The 22,499-nt window shown below is 41.0% G+C and overlaps 4 protein-coding genes across 14 annotated transcripts; 1 reads left to right on the forward strand and 3 right to left on the reverse strand.

Annotated features, from left to right (window-relative positions):
- Positions 1-1,574: 1,574 nt before the first annotated feature.
- Positions 1,575-7,572, forward strand: prcc (proline rich mitotic checkpoint control factor). Its single transcript, XM_030412346.1, has 7 exons — positions 1,575-2,391; positions 2,492-2,536; positions 2,994-3,482; positions 4,069-4,161; positions 4,305-4,451; positions 4,902-4,967; positions 5,714-7,572. The coding sequence occupies exons 1-7, from the start codon at positions 2,080-2,082 to the stop codon at positions 5,798-5,800; spliced, it is 1,239 nt and encodes a 412-aa protein (XP_030268206.1). The 5' UTR covers positions 1,575-2,079; the 3' UTR covers positions 5,801-7,572.
- Positions 7,573-7,887: 315 nt separating this feature from the next.
- Positions 7,888-11,245, reverse strand: mrpl9 (mitochondrial ribosomal protein L9). Of its 9 annotated transcripts, none has more exons than XM_030412338.1 (8): positions 10,951-11,245; positions 9,981-10,140; positions 9,729-9,853; positions 9,581-9,634; positions 9,327-9,428; positions 9,137-9,220; positions 8,519-8,809; positions 7,888-8,449 (listed from the first exon to the last, which is right to left on the reverse strand). In XM_030412338.1, exons 1-8 carry the CDS (start codon positions 11,029-11,031, stop codon positions 7,961-7,963), a joined length of 1,386 nt encoding a protein of 461 aa, XP_030268198.1. In that variant the 5' UTR covers positions 11,032-11,245; the 3' UTR covers positions 7,888-7,960. The 9 variants fall into 9 exon arrangements, with proteins under 9 accessions (XP_030268198.1, XP_030268199.1, XP_030268204.1 ...); XM_030412339.1 differs by having other exon boundaries at positions 7,888-8,338; positions 8,450-8,809; XM_030412344.1 differs by having other exon boundaries at positions 7,888-8,428; positions 8,633-8,809; positions 10,951-11,244.
- Positions 11,246-11,815: 570 nt separating this feature from the next.
- Positions 11,816-15,019, reverse strand: LOC115578424 (transmembrane protein 272-like). Its single transcript, XM_030411383.1, has 5 exons — positions 14,881-15,019; positions 14,732-14,794; positions 14,592-14,642; positions 14,278-14,469; positions 11,816-12,822 (listed from the first exon to the last, which is right to left on the reverse strand). Exons 2-5 carry the CDS (start codon positions 14,790-14,792, stop codon positions 12,569-12,571), a joined length of 558 nt encoding a protein of 185 aa, XP_030267243.1. The 5' UTR covers positions 14,793-14,794; positions 14,881-15,019; the 3' UTR covers positions 11,816-12,568.
- Positions 15,020-16,016: 997 nt separating this feature from the next.
- LOC115578539 (1-phosphatidylinositol phosphodiesterase) lies at positions 16,017-22,013 on the reverse strand. 3 transcript variants are annotated; one of them, XM_030411544.1, is made up of 6 exons: positions 21,950-22,013; positions 21,701-21,729; positions 19,005-19,045; positions 18,075-18,146; positions 16,690-17,260; positions 16,017-16,586 (listed from the first exon to the last, which is right to left on the reverse strand). In XM_030411544.1, the coding sequence occupies exons 4-6, from the start codon at positions 18,119-18,121 to the stop codon at positions 16,218-16,220; spliced, it is 987 nt and encodes a 328-aa protein (XP_030267404.1). In that variant the 5' UTR covers positions 18,122-18,146; positions 19,005-19,045; positions 21,701-21,729; positions 21,950-22,013; the 3' UTR covers positions 16,017-16,217. The 3 variants fall into 3 exon arrangements, with proteins under 3 accessions (XP_030267404.1, XP_030267403.1, XP_030267405.1); XM_030411543.1 differs by lacking the exons at positions 21,701-21,729; positions 21,950-22,013 and having other exon boundaries at positions 19,005-19,136; XM_030411545.1 differs by lacking the exons at positions 21,701-21,729; positions 21,950-22,013 and having other exon boundaries at positions 18,960-19,130.
- Positions 22,014-22,499: the final 486 nt, after the last annotated feature.

A 22,499-nucleotide genomic window follows, 5' to 3' on the forward strand; every position in this document is an offset into this window, starting at 1 on the left:
TCAACACAACTGTGCCTCAAGCAACAGATGCCCATCAGACTAAAGTCTCACTCCATTAATAAGTAATGTTATCATTACAATTCATATGAATCACTATCCATATTTTCGTTGACTCAAAATTGTCCAAAAGTATATGTGGAAACTACACGTCAGACCCATATGTGACTTTTGGATACTTGAATCCAAAACTGGTCATTAATATGCTGCATACAGTGGACAGCCTCATCTCCTGTGACTTTTATGACAAGATTTTTGTGGTGCATGGCTCGCAGTCTGTGGTCCAGTTCATTCCAAAGGTGTTTGATGCAGCGATGAGGGCTCTGTGCAGGCCTGTCAAGGGATTACTTGTGTACAAGGGCATTGTCATGTTGAAACAGGAAAAGGCCTTGCCCAAACTGTTTGCACTTGGTCTGAAAACATTAGAGTACGCTGTAGCAGGCCCAAGCTTTAAGAGACAGCCCAAGGACAAAGGGTCCTCAGAAGCATGACAACAACATGCTTTTGGTAATATACCTGGATTTTTATGACAAACATAGGTGGACAATGATAGGAATAGGGTGAAAAGAGGCTGTAATTCTCTTAAAACAAAGCACTGAGTAAGACAATCGATTATTTCTCTGTTTATTTTCTGAAGAAATTACAGTTTAATCAAGCTTTGAACCTTCATGTTTAATCCACAATACTTTTGAATTGCTATTCCAGTTGCAGAGATTGGGGATGATCACTCACAGGGCTGTAGCCAGTCGTTTAAGAAGTCAGGAGTTTCCCAAACTCAGTCCTCACCACACTGAGAACATTTTGTAAAAAATGTTGTAATTTTTTCAAACTGTAATTCTAATTTCTAAGTATGGTGGAGCCATGGTGTCATGAGCGTGTTGATAGTGTTTGTGTAATTACTCTCACTGCCAGAAGAGAGAGGCAAAAGTTTCTACGCTGCAGATTTAACTGTTTCATTATCTTTTCTGTGGATTTCATGTTCTGACATTAAAGTCTAGTCTAGTCTACAAATGCTAATGTCTTTTATCATTTTGGTATTTTTACAGTATCAGGTGCAACATTTTCGATATGTGCAAGATATATATTTTTAACTTCTAAAGATCATTGTATATACTAGACTTTTTTATTCAGTTTCTATTGTGGTCAACTTGTTTTTTCCTGTTGAATCTAAGTGTATTTGTACTGTTCTTACTCTTACACTTCTTTTATCATTAGTCTGTTGTATTTTTGCATTTTGTTCTTATGCTACTGTATTTTTGAGCATTCTCTCCAACAAAAAAATTCATCAGGATTAATAAATTTCAATCTTATTTTATGTTGTTCATGGTTTTGTTGGCGTAAATGCAGCCATATGTAAATAAGTGACTCCAAACATGATGGAATCAGTTTATAATATACCCTTAATGAGTAAACGTTTAATTGTTGCATGTAAAACCCACAAATTCAGTGCAGCAGAGACTCTGATTACCAAACATTTCAGAAGGAAGGTATTTTTTTATCAGGTGTTTGTTCACACTCTGACCGCTGGGGGCGTTCAAGTTCTGAAATTGTTTACCGACTGAAAACAAACAGAAGAAGAAGAAAGCGCTGCGCAGAAAGATGCGCAGTTGACGTTTTTTCCAATCGAATGATGGAGGTGAATGTTTTGATGGAGTCTAGGGACTAAAAAAAGCTCAGCTTTTATGGCGTGAAACACAGCTGCTGCTTCAGCTGATGTTGTATTATGTGTGATAACAGTTCTGAGACGAATTATATTCGACGAAGCCAGTAAGGGTCAGTCAGCTAACATCGTTTGCTGCGGCGGCCTAGCTAACATTAGCTAGCAGCGTGAAGTTGTGATAGTCTTTTCATTTAATGAGCTCACTGTGAGGCCCTATTTTAACCTGTGGGGTGATTCATGACAGTATAGCTAACAGGGAGTTATTTCATTATCTGTGTGGGTGTATTGATCCAAGATTACCCTACCTTCAATTGAAGTCGGCTCCTCGGAAAGCGCGGTTTCTTGAGACCTAGTCAAGGGGAAGCAGTTATCCATGTCCACGAGTTACTGTCGGTTAATAATATTTGAAAACATCAGCAAACATGTCTTTAGTCGCCTATGGTAGCAGCGATGATAGTGACTCAGAGGAAACCTCGACTTCTGCCGCAGCGCAAAGAAGAGTCAACGCAGGAGGGCTCTTCTCGCTCCTGCCTGCTCCCAAAAAGCCAGCATCGGCAGGAGGAAACTATAGACCAAGCAAGGAGACCCAAGTGAACCCTTCATCAGGGGGCAGCACGTCAAACGATGACCTAGATCCTCAGCCATCTAAAGGAGGCTTATTTTCTAGTCTACCTAAGCCGAGGAAGCGATCAGAACCTGTCAGGATCTCTGTACCACAGATCCAGAGACGGGATGTGAGTACTGAGTCTGATCAGCTGTTTGCTCATTTATATTGTGGCCCCCTCTGGTATGTGACCAGGCTGTAACTCATAGTGGTGTATTTCTTGTCCATAGTCGGACTCTGATGATGATGAACCAGCACAGAAGAAACAGTCTCAGGTAAAGTGTCTCACTGTGTGCAACTTAATTCTCTGAAATGCCCGAGTATGTTTTATTCAAGATGGTTTGATTACACTCACATTACACTGAAACAGGACTCTCATCTTGGAGCAGATGACCATAAAATGTTACCTAATCTCCCCGATAATACAAGAATGATTCAGCTGTCATGTGTGACCTTTTTGAAATCACATTATGGAGTTGTGAACAAGTGATATCCAGCTTATTTGTGACAATAAACACTGGATTTAACCAGCATCAACATTGTTTTGCATGTACACACCTACGGTACCCATGCCAGCTGAGATTTTACCTCCTGCTGTCCAACATTTCTGTCCCTCATTAAGACTAAAAATGCTTTCAAATGGAGGGGACCACTTGCACAGAATATATGATACCATCCCTTCCATTCCCTGACCTCACACTCCCCTTCTATCCATATTTTGTCCTCTTCCAGGGTGCAGGTTCAGGCCTCTCCTCCCTTCTCCCAAAACCCAAAAACCTGACAGTGAAGGAGCTCGACAGACCCCTGATTCCTCACACACTCACCAAGCGCCAAGAACCCAAAGGACCCAAGCCTGGGACGCCTGCTCAGGGTCTGCTTGGTTCTAGTGCATCACCTTCTGCCATCAAAGCTGCAGCAAAGTCGGCCGCCCTGCAGCTGGCTCGACAAATAGCCACAGACGACCAGGATAACGAGGAAGACATAACCCCCCAGAACTACTTTTCTCTGGGCGAGAGCTCCCAGCCTCTCCCCGAAATCCTCCCTAGTTTAGACCCCGAGCCAGGAGCCCCTGCAGAGCTTCTTCCCTTTTCGCCTGCAGATGAGCCCGGGCAGTCCGACGCCCCCCTCGACTTTGGGGGGAGCCATGAGGGAGCTGGTGCATGGGGAGGTCAATGTCCTCAGTATGAACAGCCGATGGCAGGACCAGAAGCTCTCCCTCCGGTAATCACGACTAATATAATCTAAATATACATGTCATTCAAATGGCTTTTAGATTCACAAATCATGGACTATAACTGAATTCACATGACTGATGAGATTAACTGGAGTATTTAGAAAAAAGTTCAGGCCAATTAAGATCAAAATGCAGTCCTCTTGCAAGTGCTGGATAATCTTATTAAAAGTCAGCTCATCAGATCAGAGTATGATCATGGAAACCATCAGGAAGCCGACTACAGATACTGTTTACAGTGTAGATGCCAATGTGACAGAAGAAAAGTACCTAGACAATCATAAATAATACAACCAGAAACATAGCTAGAAGCTACAGAGCCACATACTAGTCTTTATAGCCTATGAGAGCAGCGACATTTTGTTTTCCCCAACATAAACATTAACCATCTGCAATATCCGCTAGTCTCCTGTGCACAAAAGGCCCAAGTAAGCCACGTGCTTGAGTGAAGGTAGTTGAGAGAAAACCAGATCCCTCTTTATACCGTCTATATACAATCGACTTTGAAGAGATAAAAAACAGCAAAAAAATGAGCACGAATTTAAGTAACATCCTAAACATTTTCTCCTCGGACAGGGATATTATAATGAGCCATACTTCCAGGATCCTAACTCCAGCCTGGCAGAGGCTGAAGAGCCTGGCCACTCTACCATGTTTGATGATGAAGCGGTAAGATGAGTACTGCTTTTTTCTTTTGTGTGATATAATTCTTTATTTCTGCAGCTCTTTTTTATCATCCTTTGATCACTATCTAAGTTCAGTAATAGTTTCCTTCCTTTAACTGATACAATCATTTTCTTCTTGTGCTTCAGTTCATGCGACTGCAAGGGAAACGGAACAGGGGCAAAGAGGAGGTGAAGTTTCTGGAGATCAAGGGGGACGACCAGCTGAGCGGCAACCAGCAGTGGATGACCAAAAGCATGACGGAAGAGAAGCAGACGCGTCAGTCCTTCAGCAAGGTGACCCGACTACATCGCTGTGTCGTCTTGCATTGGAGGCCCACAACTGACAAGGGTTGCGTGTCAGGTTGTGCTTAGGTTTATGTTCAGGGTTCTGCTCAGTTTTGTGCTTTTTGCTCGCTAATGATTTACACCGTTTGGGACTGAGAACACCTACAGCCCTCCAGCTAAGAGATGTTTGATGTGGTGACATCTCAAAATATGTCATGGCCTGATTCAACAGACAGGATTGTTGTCCCTCTAACTAACAAACACAAGGGAGGAATTGGCTTCAGTAATTTGACTCTTGAGGTTTCTAACTCAAAAATGCAGATGGGCTTGTTACCTACAGACTTGTTATAAGAATGATTTCACAAAGATAAAAAGCATCAGAACAGATTGCTTGTGAGAAGTTTTGCATTGCAGCGACACATTTCACTTAATGTACTGTCTACTTTTTCATTTCTGCAGAAAAAAGGAGAGCAGCCTACAGGACAGCAGCGACGCAAGCATCAGATAACATATCTCATTCACCAGGTGAGCGCCGCTTAATCACAAATCATACAATCATGGATGTTTGCAGAGATTTATATCAGGCATTCTAAAGGACCATACCTAATGTTTTCTTATTCTGTGTAGCATGTGTTGTATATATTTTACAACTAAAATGTTTTTATTTTTTCTGAACTGTGCCCACGTTTTTCTAAACTGTGTCATCAGCAAGTCACCCAGTGTCATCATCTAGCTTTATTTAAATTGAATAAGATCATTCAATAACCCAGTTTCTGTTTTCTTCTGCTATTTCTCCTGATCGATGGAGAATATCTCCCTTAAAGTCAGTGCACTCCTTATTTTAACTCCAAAACAGTCTGAAATTTAAGGGGTAGGGATCTAGTTTTCAATTAAGAGTATTGCTCAGTTGGATTTGAATGTGATGTAGAGCAGGATGGGAGTCAGGAGGGTTTTCCTTTCGGACATAGCAAGAATCTGCGCCCCCAGTGTGACATGTCTGCACACATTGAGCTCCAGGTTGTTGGCTAAAAGACTTTGGTACCAGTGTCTTGTTGAACTTTGTCTGTTTCCCATTATAAGACATGCATTCTTGGTACAGATTCCACACTGCTTTAATTTGAAAATTGTAGCACTTGTAGGAGGCTTCCTCTTTCCTTAATTTGAAATCGGTTTAAATCACTCACAAGAGTTGGTCTTCAAATCAATGTCTGATTTTTCAAAAGGCATCTTCTGTGTGAGATTTAGTCTTACTCGACTTTCTTCTTTCACAGGCAAAGGAACGCGAGTTGGAGCTAAAGAACAACTGGGCAGAAAACAAGCTAACCCGCCGGCAGACCCAGGCCAAATATGGTTTCTAAATGTCATACTGTGGACTTTTGGAGGCACGTGGAGACCCTGCAGCAGCAAGTAGACTAGAGCTCTCCAGACTTCCCTACACAAACGGAAAACCTGTGTTTGGGAAGAAACTATATGCACCGTGATACAGATTTTTCCCTCCTGCCCTCCTTCCTGTATTTGTGTTGAATTGTTATTCTTCAGTAGTTCCTTTGGTCGACTGTTTTCATAAGGTGTCACTGTACCGAAAACCCAGTCACAGTAAATAGAAGCTCTATACCTACATTACAGTGTAACAGTGTTTTTAAGGCAGCCAGTCAGTCGGAGAGATTATGTAATCTAATGTGACCCGAAAGTGGCAAGTTGAGCAGAAATGTTTTCCTTTTCAACGTGTTTGCCTCCTGTTCAGTTCCAGTGAACACTCATATATGACTCATTCTTAGATTCTACGTACAGAGTTTGGTTCTCTGGCAATCATACGTTGACTGGAGTCATTACAAAGCTGTGAGAATGAATCAACAACTGGGTAATGAAAAATAAAGGTGATGTTGTTGGACATGTGCTGCAGTCACTCATAATGACTCAATGATTTGCCCATGGCTGCGTTGCTATTATTCTAACCCTAGTTTTTCTTTTTCAGCCTTTGTTTTTATTAATTTTTAAAACATTTTCTTGCATTGAAAGCTAAATTTTGGTGTTCTCAAGATTTGCCAGAGAACCAAATGTATAAATCTATTTCAACTGGATCTTTAGCTGCTATCAGGCCAGAGAGCCTTCTGAATTCAACATGAATTTTACCTCGGTTTTACCTGGCCACATCCAGCATGCATGCTTAAGATTCTCTTCTTTCCATTGTCCCATTGATGTTTGTTTATATAACAAGATATAATATCTTGATTGATAATAAGGAAAGGCATTTAGTATCTCAAATATACCATAACCGGTGAATGCATTCATGCGAATTTGTTTTATTTAAGTTGGTTAAGAGGAGGGTGTGACTTTAATTCTGTAGGAAATCCTGCCGTTAAAGCAAACAAGGAATACTAGTGCTGCCAATCTCTCCAGTTTTGGAGAATATTGCAGATTAGTGCTCTCTTTTATAAAATCTGTTAAGATCGATCTTGCAGCAGTCTTTCCCATCCTGCAACAAAGCAATGGGTGGTCCATGCTCTGAAATCTTTTTAGTTTTCCAAGCATAAATGTGAACTCATGAGCCAGGTCGCTTCGACATTTCAATAACATGAGATTTTTTGCGTTAAACTGCATTTATAAATTATTTGACGGCGTGGTGGCGACTCTAGCCGTCTACCATTACCGCACCAACACATGCACAACCTGATCTGCCTCAGAACTTCATCTGATATTTGGCAGAAACACACTAGCAGTCCAGGGATATTGATTGCCTCCCATACTCCGTTATTAGGGTACATACCAAAGACTGGAACCAAGCAGTCGACAGAATGAATGCATATCCTCACTCACGTCTTAATGACAGGAATATAAATTATAGAGCTCGAACTGAATGCTTCTTTTTCTTTATCCTCATCATGTGTACAGTTACTAGTCTGTCTAGGTGAATGAAAATGAAAGTTTCTTTAAAATAAATCAGATTTTCATATTACTCCGGAGATATCAGCAAACATACAGCTGTATCAGGCACTGACACTCCAGATTCACTAAAGAACTTGTTTGATGACATTGCTGGGGAAAAAAGATTTTGTTTACCCAATACTTTTGTTATGCGTGTTGTACAGTTAAAATTGATGAATAAATCTTTTCCTATCCTGGCTCCATACCGTTGAGTGTAACTGGTTGGTTTTTGGTATCAAAGTGATGCAAACATCAGTTTATCTATGTAGCATTTCCCAGTAAAACACCTGAATTGTCTTTTGATGAAAACTTTTAAAAAGTTCCTTGGGCAGTCTCCTACAAGAATTTTTGTAAGTCTATGAATTCCCACAATATTTCATTCAACAACACCGTTCAGTGTCCAGTAGAATTAAAACTCAGTTGTAATATTAACACACATAACTTGATTCTTTTCTTAAAGACACATCCACACACGAGGAGGAACTGAACAGAGACATTTCAATAATCACACAGACAACTGTTTTTTTCCTGCATGTATAATGTGTATTACTGGAATACAATATCTATTTCAGCTCTATGGACTTCTCAATTCTTTAATCTTTCTTGGGGTTGTCACTTGGTGGTGCTGTTGTGTCTTCACTTGAATGTGGACTCGCTGCAGTTTCTTTAGCAGCAGAAGCTCCTTCTGAGGCTGAGGCTTCACTAACTTGACTCACAGAGTCTTTACCAGCTTCAGCTTCCACTGCAGCGTCGGAAACAGCCTTCACTGCAGCGTCGGACACCGCCTCCACTGCAGCGTCGGACACCGCCTCCACTGCAGCGTCGGAAACAGCCTCCACTGTGTCAGACACCGCCTCCACTGTGTCAGAAGCGGCCTCCACTGCAGCGTCAGACACCGCCTCCACTGCAGCGTCAGACACCGCCTCCACTGCAGCGTCAGACACCGCCTCCACTGCAGCGTCAGACACCACCTCCACTGTGACAGAAGCGGCCTCCACTGCAGCACCAGACACCGCCTCCACTGTGACAGAAGCGGCCTCCACTGCAGCACCAGACACCGCCTCCACTGTGACAGAAGCGGCCTCCACTGCAGCGTCAGACACCACCTCCACTGTGACAGAAGCGGCCTCCACTGCAGCACCAGAAGCGGCCTCCACTGCAGCACCAGACACCGCCTCCACTGTGACAGAAGCGGCCTCCACTGCAGCGTCAGACACCGCCTCCACTGTGACAGAAGCGGCCTCCACTGCAGCACCAGACACCGCCTCCACTGCAGCACCAGACACCGCCTTTACTGCAGAAACATCAACATCAGCCGGTTCTGAAACACCTGTGGCTGCCTGCTCCTGCGCTTTTGCTTTCAACTGCTGCTGATGGCTTGCTGACGGGTCTTCGAATGGCACCACTGACACAGAGATGCGGACTGTGTCTATTCCATTAACCTGGGAGATGAAAATGTGAAGAATAAGCTGATGAGGTTTGGTAGAATAACATTACTTCAATAGATTTTGTTCAGTGAGTGTTCTTCAAATTGTTGTTTGGTGTGTGGGACTGAGATAAAGAGGTGCTCTCCATTTCAATAACAGGTTCAAGGTAACTCTCACAAAATGTTTGCTACTTCATCTTGCAAAAATGTGTTTACTATATATATATAAAAAAAAACATTTTGGCTTGTACTTCTGAATCAATTTGAACAAATTCCTAAAAAAGGATGCAAATAAACTCAATTTAACTGTGGATGTGATGCATGAATAATGAACATTTCTTACCGTAACTTCACACCAGTAGTCACCCAACTCCTTGACGGACTCAAATGGGACACTCAATGCATGAGGCGGAACAACAACTCCGAGCTGAGGACGCATTTTATTCAAGTCAATAACTTTACTACACTTTTGTTCATCAGAAGCTTTTTCCAGTGTTTTCGCCAATAATGTGAGAGGAGAATGACAGACGTACCCTCTTGAGAAACTGTCTCTGGACGACCTCTTTAGTGACCTGGAATTCTTCTGAAGGCATTTTGTTTATTGTCAATTTGGAGTTTTTAAGGAACTGCACTGTCTGTAAAAAAAACAAAAAACATGAGGAAACATTTGTTTGAACACCGAGAACAGCCTGTTGTTTCTTTTTTATCTCTTGATAGCTGTAAGTTGTACAGAATACAGAAGTAGAAAAATTAAATGGTTCTTGATCTCTTCAGCTGATGAACTTACCAATTGTCCAGTACGTGTTTGGACCCGTTCCTCTGGTTTACCTTCACGTAAAAGCTGTTGGTGGACAAGATGACAGTGATCAATAGCTCTACATTTTTATCTGACATGCAGAGAGATATTAATGACAATATGAAATTACGATACGTACTCTTAACTCCTCGGCAAACATCTGTTTGTTCTCCGGTGATGGATACACAGCGAGGCCTTGAAGCAGCAGCTTGTTTCTGCCAACAGACTTTTTCACAAACACAGTGTCTCCTCGTCCACCGAGCTCTGTCAAAACAAAAACAAGTAATTTCATATATATACTGTATATATTCTTTTTTTTTTTATTCCAGTGACAACACACAAGTCTGAGGTTTATGTGATCTGTTAAGAGAGCAGTGTCGTAGTGACTCACTGGGTACAGTCTGCGTCAGGATGAGCTCCATCTTCTCCTTGGGAACATGTTTGGTGTCTTCAACCAACTTGTAGATTCTGTGTCTACGAGGGTGAAGCCTCGGCGGACTGCCTTTTTTCGACAAGGGCACCTGATACCAGCGCTCCACCACGACTGTGCTCTGTGGAAACACCAAAAGTTTGTGTCTGCTATCAGTGAACAGTAGTCTCTTCACAACAGTGTTCTGGGTACCTGATTTTCTTCTGAGAACAGCTTGTTTATTCAGCTGTGGAAAAAAATAACTATACGAGTTGTTTTTTTTTCTACCCCATGTATATTGTAAATATTCAAATTCTGCGGGTGAATGTCTTCTCCAAAATTAAATCATGCCCATTTAAAACTAACATCTTGACACTGACAATATGCTGACAGTAAGGTCTATTAGTATCAGTGAGTCTTTAGATCCAATGCAGGGTGTCAACAAGTTCCCCAGGATTGTCTAAACACAAAGGATACCAATACTGCAAAAATGTATAAAAACACAAGAATTTCAAAGGATGAATGGATGAGTTTATAAGCAGGAAATTAATCAACAATGATGCTTGGTATGTGATTAATTAGGGTTACACATATTCAAAGGAAAACGTATTTTATAGACAAACTATTAAATTCTAGGAAAATTTGTGGAAATAGTGGATTGTTTTGATTAATGTAGGACATGTGATAGACTAGATGAATAACATGAATACACATCTTATTACAAATAATTGTGTAAACATGAACATAAATGAACATAAGTTCAGAGGTCATGTTTCTCATAAGCACTTTTGCTACAGCCAAAAAAAAAACAGCCTGTAGCCATTGAGGTGTTTTACTGAATGACGTTAATTCACACAAGTATTTTTATTTATTATTTTTAAATTCACAAACTATCATCTAAATGTTATTGAGCTATGTGCAGATAGTTGTGTTATTTTGTGGAGACGCTGACCTGAGCAGGAGTCAGAGAGAAGCTCCTGACAGCAGGCTTGCTGAGCAGATCCTGAAGGACACGGCGGCCGGAGCTCCACATCTTCACTCAACAACGGAAAACACCTTCAACACTTTTATTCAGACAAGACACATAAAAAGTTCACTCCAGTCTTAGCTTAGACCCTTCCACCATCTAATCATTCCTCTGTCCCCGCTCATATAACCGCTGCATGCCTGCTAGCCAAAAGCTAAACGCTAACTGGCGTTTTCGTGTTGTGTGCCGTCAAAGGACCCCACCGGCTGAAATAGTAGTCCCGAAAAAAGCCTGAATTAAAGTTCTAAGGTGACTAAATCAGCCTTTTTAAAATTATGTTTCTTTATTTGTTTCATTTCTGCACTGAATATGTTGTATTTGTCATAGTTGTGTCTTATGTACATACATGTCCAGACTGAAAAAAAAGAGGGATCGTGCTATTATAACTCTGTGGAACAAATTCTCGATAAATATCAAAGAAGTTCTGCAATTTAATCAGGTTTTAAAAATACAGAATGTATTTTATATTTTGTAAAGTTCACAAAATATCGTAGATGGAAATACATCATAGTATACAGTATTAAAAAATAGGCTGTATTTAGTGTATATTTAATTAATAATAGCTAAATTAGATCCTTTTTTTTTTAAACACACCAAGATGCACACAATGAGCCTACACCAGCTGAAAATTGTGTCTTTGATGACTTCCAGTGATATGACCTCTTATCTTGCTGATGTAGAATGTTTGAGGTGCCCGGTATTTATTTGGATTATGTTTCAAAACCATTTCTGAGGCAGAGTTAGCCACATTTGAGGCGGTTACTGTCACAGCATAAGATAGAGACGAGAATTGCAGCCAGCATTTCTTTATTCTACAACATCATCGATCTCAGTCTCACACCATGTAATTACTTGTGGTTGTGACAAGACAATCAGGCAACACAGGATTCATAAAAATACATCAGTTATGTAGTATTTCATGTATTCTAATCATGCACACAACATTCAACTTTACGTTTCAAGCATTGTTATGACACCATCTAAATCAAGAAAAGTTCTTCCACTGCAGAAAGAAAAATTACAATATCAATGTATCCTCCATCCTAAAAATGTATTCTCCATCTCAATAATGACTCAATTTTAGCTGCCGCTAGATTATTTTACAATCATCGGCTATCAGCTCAAACATGAACTTTTTCTGGTGTCAACAGGAAGCATGTGATATGACAGTGCAGTCATGTGAAAGTGGTGTGATAATTCAGCAAGTCTTGAGAGTAGCTGATGTTGAATCTAGCCGGACAGAGCTGCCAAAGTAAAGCACCTTGTGTGTTGTAACAGAGATTATATCAAAAACATTGCAACAATGTTACTTAAGTCTCCACTGAAGTAAAGGCAACTTTCTTTGAGCATTTACAGGAAGGTTGCAAAAAAAAGTTTTGAGTTTACTTGCAGATGCTTATAACTTAGCAAAAAAATATATGTAAAACAGTCTGCAGTAGCAGGAGCAGAATACAGTCAGAAATGGGGTAAAGCTGCGCTCCTGTCTAACTCACTGTGAACCTAGAATCCTTAGATATTTGGAGACATGAACAAAGATTTCCGATCACACATCACCAGCTGGCGGTTCTTCACTTAGTGCACCGTAGAACGAGTAGCGGTTGGGTATCAATCTGCGTCCGGCTCTCACAGCCTTACAAACTCCCACACAAGAGCAGCAACACCCACAGACAAACACGAGAGTCATCGAGGCCCACACCAGTGTGGTGACGACGAAGGCAAAAAGGTAGGTTGTCTTGTGGCAGTACAGATCCCCAGATATGTAGTTGGGAGGATAAACAGGATAAACCCAGATGGTGCCTACAGGGGAACAATTCAATTAAGTGTTAAAACTACACACACAAAAGCTGAACTTGAAGGCCCCGATTACATATTTTCTCAATGGTATTTCTTCTGATTGATGGGGTTCAACATCAACACATACTCTTCTGTCAAACGCAGTATATTTATCACATGAGAGATTTCTTTGTCCGGATTCAGCAACTTTGAACCAGAGTCTGATGACAGTTGGTGGTTTGTTTGGCCACTGTCAACCAAATCTGATGAAACCAAACCCACACAGTCCTGAGTTTTCGAGTGCTTAGCCATGAAGGATGTGTTTTGTTTTTGTGGTTGAACTTGAAGATATAATATGCAAAAGATTCTGGATTAAAATGTCTAAAAAAATGACATTTGTTATATATTATGTTGAATTGAGTGCGTTATTACAAATGTTTCTAATAATGTTCAAACCAAGTGGAATCCTAAGGTTCACTCGAGGTTACGTAATGTTTCACTGCGTCTCCCGCGCTACGACTTCTGGAAGAGAGTCAAGGAACCAATAACATTTTTATAGGTTCGTTGGATGAAGTAAAGAAGGAAGTCTGCCAATGTGACTAAAAGTGACCTAAGAGAAAACCCATGCATGACATCACCCATGAGCATTTGTGCCTGAGTCACGGCAAGTCAATTAACTTCGAACAGCCAGATTATTTTACTGTGCATTAGCTGTAAACTAGCAATCCTCAGCACACACACAGGGTGTGAGTGTTTGCATTCAGGTCAACTCTCACCAAACTCAGCACTCACCAGCGACTCCAGTTCTCCCACTTTTTTTACCCGCATCTCTACGATGTGACGTTTCTTAAGTTAAGTAACATCCCCCTCCAGCTACAGCTTGTAATCTATGTCACTGCTGCAGTCAGGTTGATAAACAGGAGTGAAGATTAATCCACTCTCTAATCCAATACATTAAAAAGTCATCTCATTGGTAAACGTCTCAGGATCAGGGCAGAATCCGATCTGATTCCAGATGTTTATTCCTCCAGAAAGTATGGCCCCTGCACCTGACTCTCTCCTCTCGAGCTGGCGAGCAATGAGACGCTGCAGCTGCTCTGCCCCTCACTCCCCCGGCCTCTCCCACAAAACATTTGACAAACATCTTTTGTCTTGACAGAGAGCCCCCTAGTGTCAGAAATTGCATATCGTGTGTTTAAAAGCCCCTGAAAACTTGCTATGAAATCCTTAAACTTACAATTCAAAACCAGGTTTTCAGGGGCTTTAAACTAAACAGTATAAACTTTTTTGAATTAAAGGCTAAAGTGGTATAAAATGGAAATACTTGTTTAGGGAAGTTCCTCAGTTTTGTAGCCTACTTATAAACAGCACTTGGGTAGATATATATACTTTATTATTTTACACCACTGCCTCAATGCAATATCATAGAGTCTAAAGAGAATTATCATGGCATGAACACCTCTCTGGCAATTTTCTTACCTGCAATGATCCAGCAGAAAGTGAAGAAGTGCAGGAAGGCCGTGCAGCAATAGCTCATGACGCCGGGACATCCGTCATCCCAGATTCTCGTGCTGTAGGTCAGAGACAGAGCAAAGATGCTGGCCCCTCCCAGCACTATCAGGTAAATGGGGATCCAGGGCTGAAGTGGACAATTGTCCAGATGTGTAGCCCCTATAATGCAGATGTCCAAAAACCCCAAAACAATCAATCAAGTCAATATTAAAAAGGGATTATGAAAAGGACACTAAAACATCCCAAAATAACACACAAAATATGAACAGACGTCAACCCACCTAAAAAAATGGCTGCAATCATAACCATCCACCAGATAATATTCAGCACAACTACAAGAAAGGAAGAAGAAGAAGAATTGGGTCAAAGCATTGGTTTAACAGCAAGCAGACATAAACGCGACGGAGGGAAGACTTCTAACCAGCTGATGAAATCATCACGGCCTTTTGAGGCCTGGATCCCAGCGGTGGAGACGGTTCCATATCTGCAGTACAGAAAGAAACAGTCTCATCATGGTTATATACAGACATCAACAGGAAGAGGAGGAGCGGCAGCTGTGTTGTACCCTACCTGTCCAGCTCTGAATCGAGACACTTTTCAAGTCCTTTTCTTCGTCTCATATAAATGGGTGTAGAGACGTGCATGAGTCGGCGTTATTTCCTTAGTTTTGTTAACAGCCGTCACTGTTTTGGCAGGATGTTAAGACATAAAAGCAACTGTTTCGCAACACTTGTGTTTCCCCAGGAGGAAACATGCATTCTGATACAATCACTCAGCAAGTGTGTTTTAAGCCACAGACTAGTCACGTGGTGCCTGCAAATTCTTAACCACACTTTTATGAGATTCAAAAAGTTGCATTTCTTGGGACATAATCAAGGGATATTCACGGGATTGCATGGTGCAGTTTGAGGGCTCAATGCATGTAATCCAACGCAGAAAGATGGTAGTTACACAGACAGGACAAACTGCATTATCAGCTCTCATCAGTGTGGTGGTGACAACATAGTTTATCACATATCTTCTCACTTGTTATGCCGGTGCACCCTTGTCATTAGTTTCCTTCGTCAATTTAGCACCAAGCCTAAAGAAGCAGCCATAAAACATTTGTCTCATTTGAATACTATACAATATTCCAATGATTTCTAACCAGTGCCTTTTAATTTTACAATGGTTACATCACTGACCGTATCGGAGTCTTTAGCAGCAGTATGACACTGTTAAGAGTACAGGTATGTTGGCTGTGAAGGCCAAATTCGCTTGTTTTCATCTGGAGTTGGGAGCAGAATTTAGGATCTGTTCTCAACCCTGCATGTCTCAAATCAGCAGTTAGTTTAAGTGGGCTTGTGATGCAAAGGCTGACACTTTTTTTTTCTCCCTACTAGGTACCACCTTACACACCAGTGAGCCAGAACAGGACGGCAGCACCAAGACAACCTGGTGCCAAGAGCCTCTACAGCAGCACTGCCACCCTGTGACAATGAAACATGACTGCTTATATCTGTGCTGCCTCAAATGTAACTCCAAAGAGAAAGGAGACCACAAACCTGGAGGCGATTTCTGCAAATTCAAGAAATATCTTTCATCAGTCCTCTTTTCTTTTACCAAGACGGAGAAGGAAATCATTATTATTATTTATTGTCCCTTGTCTCCAATTTGACCTGACTGGTTATATATGCACAGTATATATTAACAAACAGCAATCAAAACACACTTCAGCAGTTTCCACTGCAGTTTATTTTCACAGTTTGCCATTTCGGATTTTTTTTTTTTTTGTTCCCAGTATCTTTGGTGAATGACACAATGGGGAGTTTCATCCAAGGTTCATTACAGTAAGTGACATTTTACTATTGAATTTCAGGGTTGATCTCATAGATTGTACAGTCACTGACCAGTCTACCATTCCCTCTCTAATGTCTGAAAAACTTCTTTCTCAGTGAAGAAATTGCATATTTCAAACTTGCCCTGCGAGCTACTGGGTTAAAGGCCTGGTTTCTCTTTCTGCCTTCATTTAGCTGGAAGTCAATGATCATTTGAATAATAGGAGCAGCTGGGAAGTCCATGCAAATGATTCCAAGGCGCTGGTTCAGGTCGGTCTTGGCCCGCAGGTAGTCGTAGAGTTGCGGATTGATGCGCTGTGCGACGGCTCTGGGGTACGCCAACACACCGGCACCACTGCTGAAGGTGAGAAAGATCTGGCCCCTGTTTCCTGACGGTGCGACCTCCAGATGTTCATAGACGCTCTGCCACTTCTCCTGCACGTACATAAGTGATGGTACCTACAGGGAACAGCAAATAACCCCAAATCATTGATCTGTCAAACAACCCGATTTCCCCCCTTTGTTTGTGGGTTCTGTGTGTGTTTGCTGGCATCTTACATACCTTCCAGTCATCGGCTATGTCCATTGAGTCATAGCGCATCCCCAAATCTGGCCCAGAAAACTGTTGCAGGACGATGATTTTCCCCCGGGCCTCTGCCATGGTTGGCACAAGCCTGCTGTGCCACAGGAGGTCCCAGTCAGCATAACGATGGATGTAGTCGACCACGGCGCCGTAGATGTCATTCGTCTCACTGAACTCCTCCTTTATGCGCATCAGCACCGTCTCACTGGGATACTCTCGGAGGAAGTCAACCACTCCCTCCAGCACATGGCCGAAGTGCCCCCGTTGATAAGACACCCCGTGATGAAGGGTGAGGTTTCCCTTGACGTGACGGAGACGGATGTCTAAGAAGCGGATGCCGGCTCGGAGCTGGGAGGCCAGGCTCCAGGTCTGGCACTCAGCATACACACCACCGTAAATGGCCATGGTGTTGTGGGTCCCAGGCATGGTGACCTCAGACAGCGGCTGATCATCAGGGATGCTGGCCATCCAGGCTGGGTTGAGGAACTCTGGGTTGGGTGTGTCGTCATAGTCAGGTCTCTGAATGGCACCCTGACTCAAACCAACGAGTCTAAAACATCACAGGATTATGAGCAGAGATCATTTTCTTGTACTAAAAGAATGTCTTGTTCTTAATGGCGTGGCTGTTTTAAAGCCCTTTTAGACTGTCAATAATGGAAATAGAAATACTTTAGAATTTATTTTTATTACACTGTATTTTTACATGTTCATTTAAGTAAAGAGTGTTTAACGTCAAACAGTCGCATAGTTGGAATTAGCTGTTGGATTTCTTGATCATTACAAAATACAGATAATAATGCAGTTGTACGACTGGCGCCTCCTTCAAATTTCACCACATATTAGCTTTTTTAAATGTTATTTTTTAGTCTTTTGTTACTAGGACACTTATTGCCTACGGTGGAAATAAATGAATCAGCATCGGGGATGACAGTGTGAGTTTTGGATTAAGGAAGCGCCCTGTGTTCCCAGCCATCAGATCAGGACTGAAGCGGGACAAGGAGAGGTGGACTCTGTGTTTACGCCATTGATGCTTGGTGCTCAAAAGCACTTGAAGTGGATGTACAGTGTTCAACTGATGCTGAACTTTTAATGTCAAGATGCCTGTCTTTTCATCACCATCTTGTTGCTGCTGTTTACATTCACCCTTTCATTATTATTATTATTATTATTATTATTATTATTATTATTATTATTAATATTATTATTAATATTATTATTATTATTATTATTATTATTATTATTATTATCATTATCATTATTATTATTATCATTATTATCATTATCATTATTATTATCAGTTGAATTGCAATATAACCTAAATGGTTATGCAAAGAAATACAATCATGCGTTTTCAATCTACTCACCCCACAAGCACCATCAGCTCCATTAACATCCTCTGTTTTTTCATCATGTCTGATCAGTTGTGATGACCGGGTCTACGATCAGCAGAGGTAAAGGCAAAAAAAAAAAGCACAACGGAGATCAGCGGTATGTATCATTAATGTCAAAGCAAATGACAAACTGGCCAATAAGATGATGATTTAATAATCGAGTGTAAGAAAACTACTCAACTGGATAAGGAGAGCCTTAATGAAAACATGCATCATCACCTGTTAATGAAGTTGGTTGCCAAGAAACAATTTTTTATGTTTTATTCAATTAACAATACACCTTTTTAGATTTATTGGATAAATATTTCTGTAAGTTTTGAACGTTCTGATAATATTAAGTTCACTATTCAAAATAAAATGTTCTGACAACCTCAGAAATGACTGTTAATAGCATCTCTTTGCCTGCTGGTGGTGCAGAACTAATAAAAACTCTTGAACCATTTCCTCAGTTGTTGTATAATTATCATTCAGCCTCAGTTAATGCTGTCAGGGTTGCACTCCTGTTTCTGGATGCCAAGATCAAGCCTGAAATATACATTTCTCACAGAGAGGCGAGAACAATGTCCTCTAGGTAGACGACTTCAGCTACATCAGTAATCATTGAGAATAGAAAACTAAATGACCTCACTCATCTCTCCCAGGTTGGCATGTACCTGCATATTCCTTCAAAAAAAGAAAAAGAAAAAGCACTTTCCCTTCGTGAAAACACGTCGAAACTAACTAAAACAGTGGAAACAATTAGATCCTGGACTGGGCTAAGGTTGACCTCAGCTCACCCCACCAGGCCATTTCAATGGCAGGCTTAAACCTTTCTAATCCCGAAACTGAACCAAACCGTCCACTGCTGCTGTGTCAAACCTGCTGATGTGTTGATGTGCTGCTCTCGTCCGCTCCAGTTCATACCTGAAACCAGAAGGTGTTCGTCCTCAGTCGGGTCCGGGTGACTGGGGACAGAAAGAGGGAGAGAGAGAGGGAGAGAGAGAGAAGAGTGGAGGGGTCAGAGGCAAAATGACAGAGTCAGAGTGCCGACCTGGGATGTTATTGTGGGAAATACCATAGAGGAGCAGCTGAGCTCTACGTTACAGAGCAGGGGTGGGAGCAGAGGGGTGTGTTTGTGTGCGAGGGGTATTCATTTCATCATGACTCTCACTTACTGTGGCTCAGAAACCCTAAATATTAAAAACTCTTGTCAAGAAAGGGGATTGGAAAATGAGTGGATCAAGTGTTGGGCTTCTGACAAGTGTTAAAGGTTTTTTTTTTTAAAAAGGGGCAGCTCACCCAAAAATCGCAACATGCATATTTTCCCTTCTACCTGTGGTGCTGTTTATCCATCTAGATTGTTTCGGTTTGACTAGATGGCACTTGAAAAAACTCAACAGCAATGCCTCTTTCAGAAATCATCACCCAGTAACTTAAGATGATCCACAGATCAAGGTGGAACTATTTTCTATCTACTGAACGCACCAGCAAATGAAATCACTGAGCGGTAGAAGGCGTGCAAATAGGCATTTCCATGGATCCAAAAAGCAATTGAACTCTAGATACAGCGTCAGAGGTGGAGCCACGTTCATTTTCTATAAAAGCTGCTAAGTGGCACATAAAGCCAAAATAGCAGCTTCCCGTGTATAAAATGACCTGTGTCTTTCGTGTTGTGGGGCCCAAAGAGCGTGCAAATTAGACTTCCCCTGACCGAGACAGCCAACTTCCAGTTTTGCACCCGGCTAGCTTGAATAGGGATAACATGATTTATCTGTATGGCTTTTCTCAACTTCCCAAATGTTATCACAAAGAATGGCTCAAATGATGATACTGAAATTATTAAATTCGCTGGGGATTGTGACTTTTACAAAAAACGCATCTACAGTTTTACAGCCACGTCTTTTACAATGTAAGCTTATGGGGAAAAATTATTTTTGGGCACCAGTGCATCACGTGTACGTAGCTGAGAGAGTTGTGCTCATGTTCATGAGAGTGTGGGATGTAAACTGCTGAGCTGTAACTTTAGGTCACTTATCTTAGCCAAAGGTAAAAGGATAAATATGTACTTTTGATTTGGGAGGGGGGGCGTCCCTTTAAAGCCACATTATGGATGTTTGCTTTGATATGGTATGGCCATTGCACCTAATGTTATATCAGAAATCCAATTCAGACAGTTAGGTGTAAAGACCCAAGATGATTCAAATTAAAAAAAAAAAAAAATGTAACTGCTCATTAGAATGACTTTATAAATCACTCAGAAATCATTTGTTTCAGTCCGAACAGTCTATGTGCATCGACAACAGATGAATGTTTTCCCAGAGGGCTTCCTATCAGTAAGTGAGAGGCCCAAAATACGCCCGATACTGATAATACATTTCTAAGATAGAAAGTGAAAGAATTTGTGCATTTAAGATATAAAAAATAAACAAAAGTACAGTCTACAGAAATGTTGCATACGTCAGAGTATTTTAAGAATAAATCAAGAATTTAACATTATATGAGTATTTGCTAGGCCACTAATGTTATCCAGTGGTTTAACTACATTATGTTAGCTGTACAAAAAACAACAGAATCAGTCAACACTGAGAATAGACCAAATACCCAGCGAGGGGAATGGGTTTATTATATTTTGTCTTCAGAAAAGCTGTTGTTCTCTCAAGAATAATGTCCAGAATCAGTTGGTTTGGTCGTAAGGAACCAGTTGAAATAGTCACAAAAAAGCAGTGGTGCATACAATTATGTTTAATGTTAATATCTGTATCTATAAAAGCATCTGACTTGATTAATGAGTGTGCTCCAGTTTCTCTTCATTCTTAAGTTAGCATCTTCTCTGCTGCACTGTATGAGTGACATCATTATGACAAATATGCTTGAAATAAATAGTTTTGGATAAGCCTCTGACAGATATTCATCTCAGAGGAGGCGGGCTGAGGGGGAGCGAGGTCCTGCTCTCCGAGGGGTCAGGGAGAGTGTATCTGGGCAGTGTGTGTATGTGTGTGTAGTACATGGAAAAGTCTGCAGATGTTTTCAAGATTCGTCTCCTATCACTACGCGGGAAGCAAGTCAAATATTACATAACAGACTTGTCCTTGTCCTTCCAAATAATATTTGTTTAGCTGTTAACACAGATCATACACCCAGAGTGCAAAGAATTGAAATCCCTGCAGTTTTGACACGTAATCAGGCCAGGTGAATCCAGGTGAACATTGGAAACGTATAGTGCTTTCCTTGCACTTCTCAAAACAACAAAAATATTAAGTAAACAGTAAAATGAAGACGTGTTTCTACATGTACATAAAGAGAATGCTAGATTATAAAGCTTCCTGTTGTCAGTGACTGTATCGACAATGCTGTTTATTGATAGAAAATAGATTAATTTGATTATCGTTTTGTTCTCCTGAAGCTGACATAATGTGGTATTTTTATGTGAGGGGCTTAGTGTGCACCAGTGAATGAGGCAGAGTTGAGGAGCAGGACCATGTACTGCTATGTGTGACAATGTCATTAGTTATACTACCACCAGATGACACCAAAGACCAGCATTTTCAAATCCTGGGCTTAAGCTCTGGTAACCCTAAAATCATCTTTGTGCATTAAATGTACTCTATAAATTAGCTTACCTTATTTGCCACAGTCATAGCTTACAGATCTGTTGCAAAGGAGGAGCATGACAAAATTTGTCAGAAATGGGCCACACAGAGTCCACACAGGAAGTCACAGGAGAACAATGACAAACAGAAAATGTCCAAATTAACCAATAAATCTGAATTAAAATATAATTTCTGAACTAAAATGTGATTAGATCTTCATTCAAGTACCCTAACCCTTCAACTACATTAAGACGACCTGCTTAAACAAATAATTCATACCTATTCACGTATCCAGTACAATGATCAACAACAACCATTATTAAATGTATTTGTTGGACAATGTAAGTGAACCTTCTAGGATCATCATGTCGTTTAAAGGTTATTGGAATCAGGTGATTGAACAAACCTATTGCAATCAGGTGTGCGTTAGCAGTCCCTGCCTGACTGAGAGAATATAAAACTTGGTTTTTACTCTCAAAGTTTGGTCTTCTTCATACATTTGTGGAACACTCCAAAATGTCACAAAGGCCCCCGGGGTAACATTTAAGGATCTACAGTCGTCTCTGGCCTCTCCTCTCTTATCATTTATGTGATTTTGTATAAAGAGGCTGATGTTTTGGCCACAAAGACATTGCTTGAAACATGTCTTTTTGAGGGATTTGACTCCTTGCCCCTTACAAATCCAAGCCAGGTGTGTGTTGCCTTCTACCCTACTTCCTGTTAGATGGTAACAAATTTGGAAACAGTCACTATAAAACTGTCCAAATTAGATCATTTCTGTGAATTCGCAAACAAAATCCAATTCATCTCCATTGTATTTCAAAACCTT

The sequence above is a fragment of the Sparus aurata genome, chromosome 3, assembly GCF_900880675.1.
Source record: "Sparus aurata chromosome 3, fSpaAur1.1, whole genome shotgun sequence".
Lineage (NCBI taxonomy): Eukaryota > Metazoa > Chordata > Actinopteri > Spariformes > Sparidae > Sparus > Sparus aurata.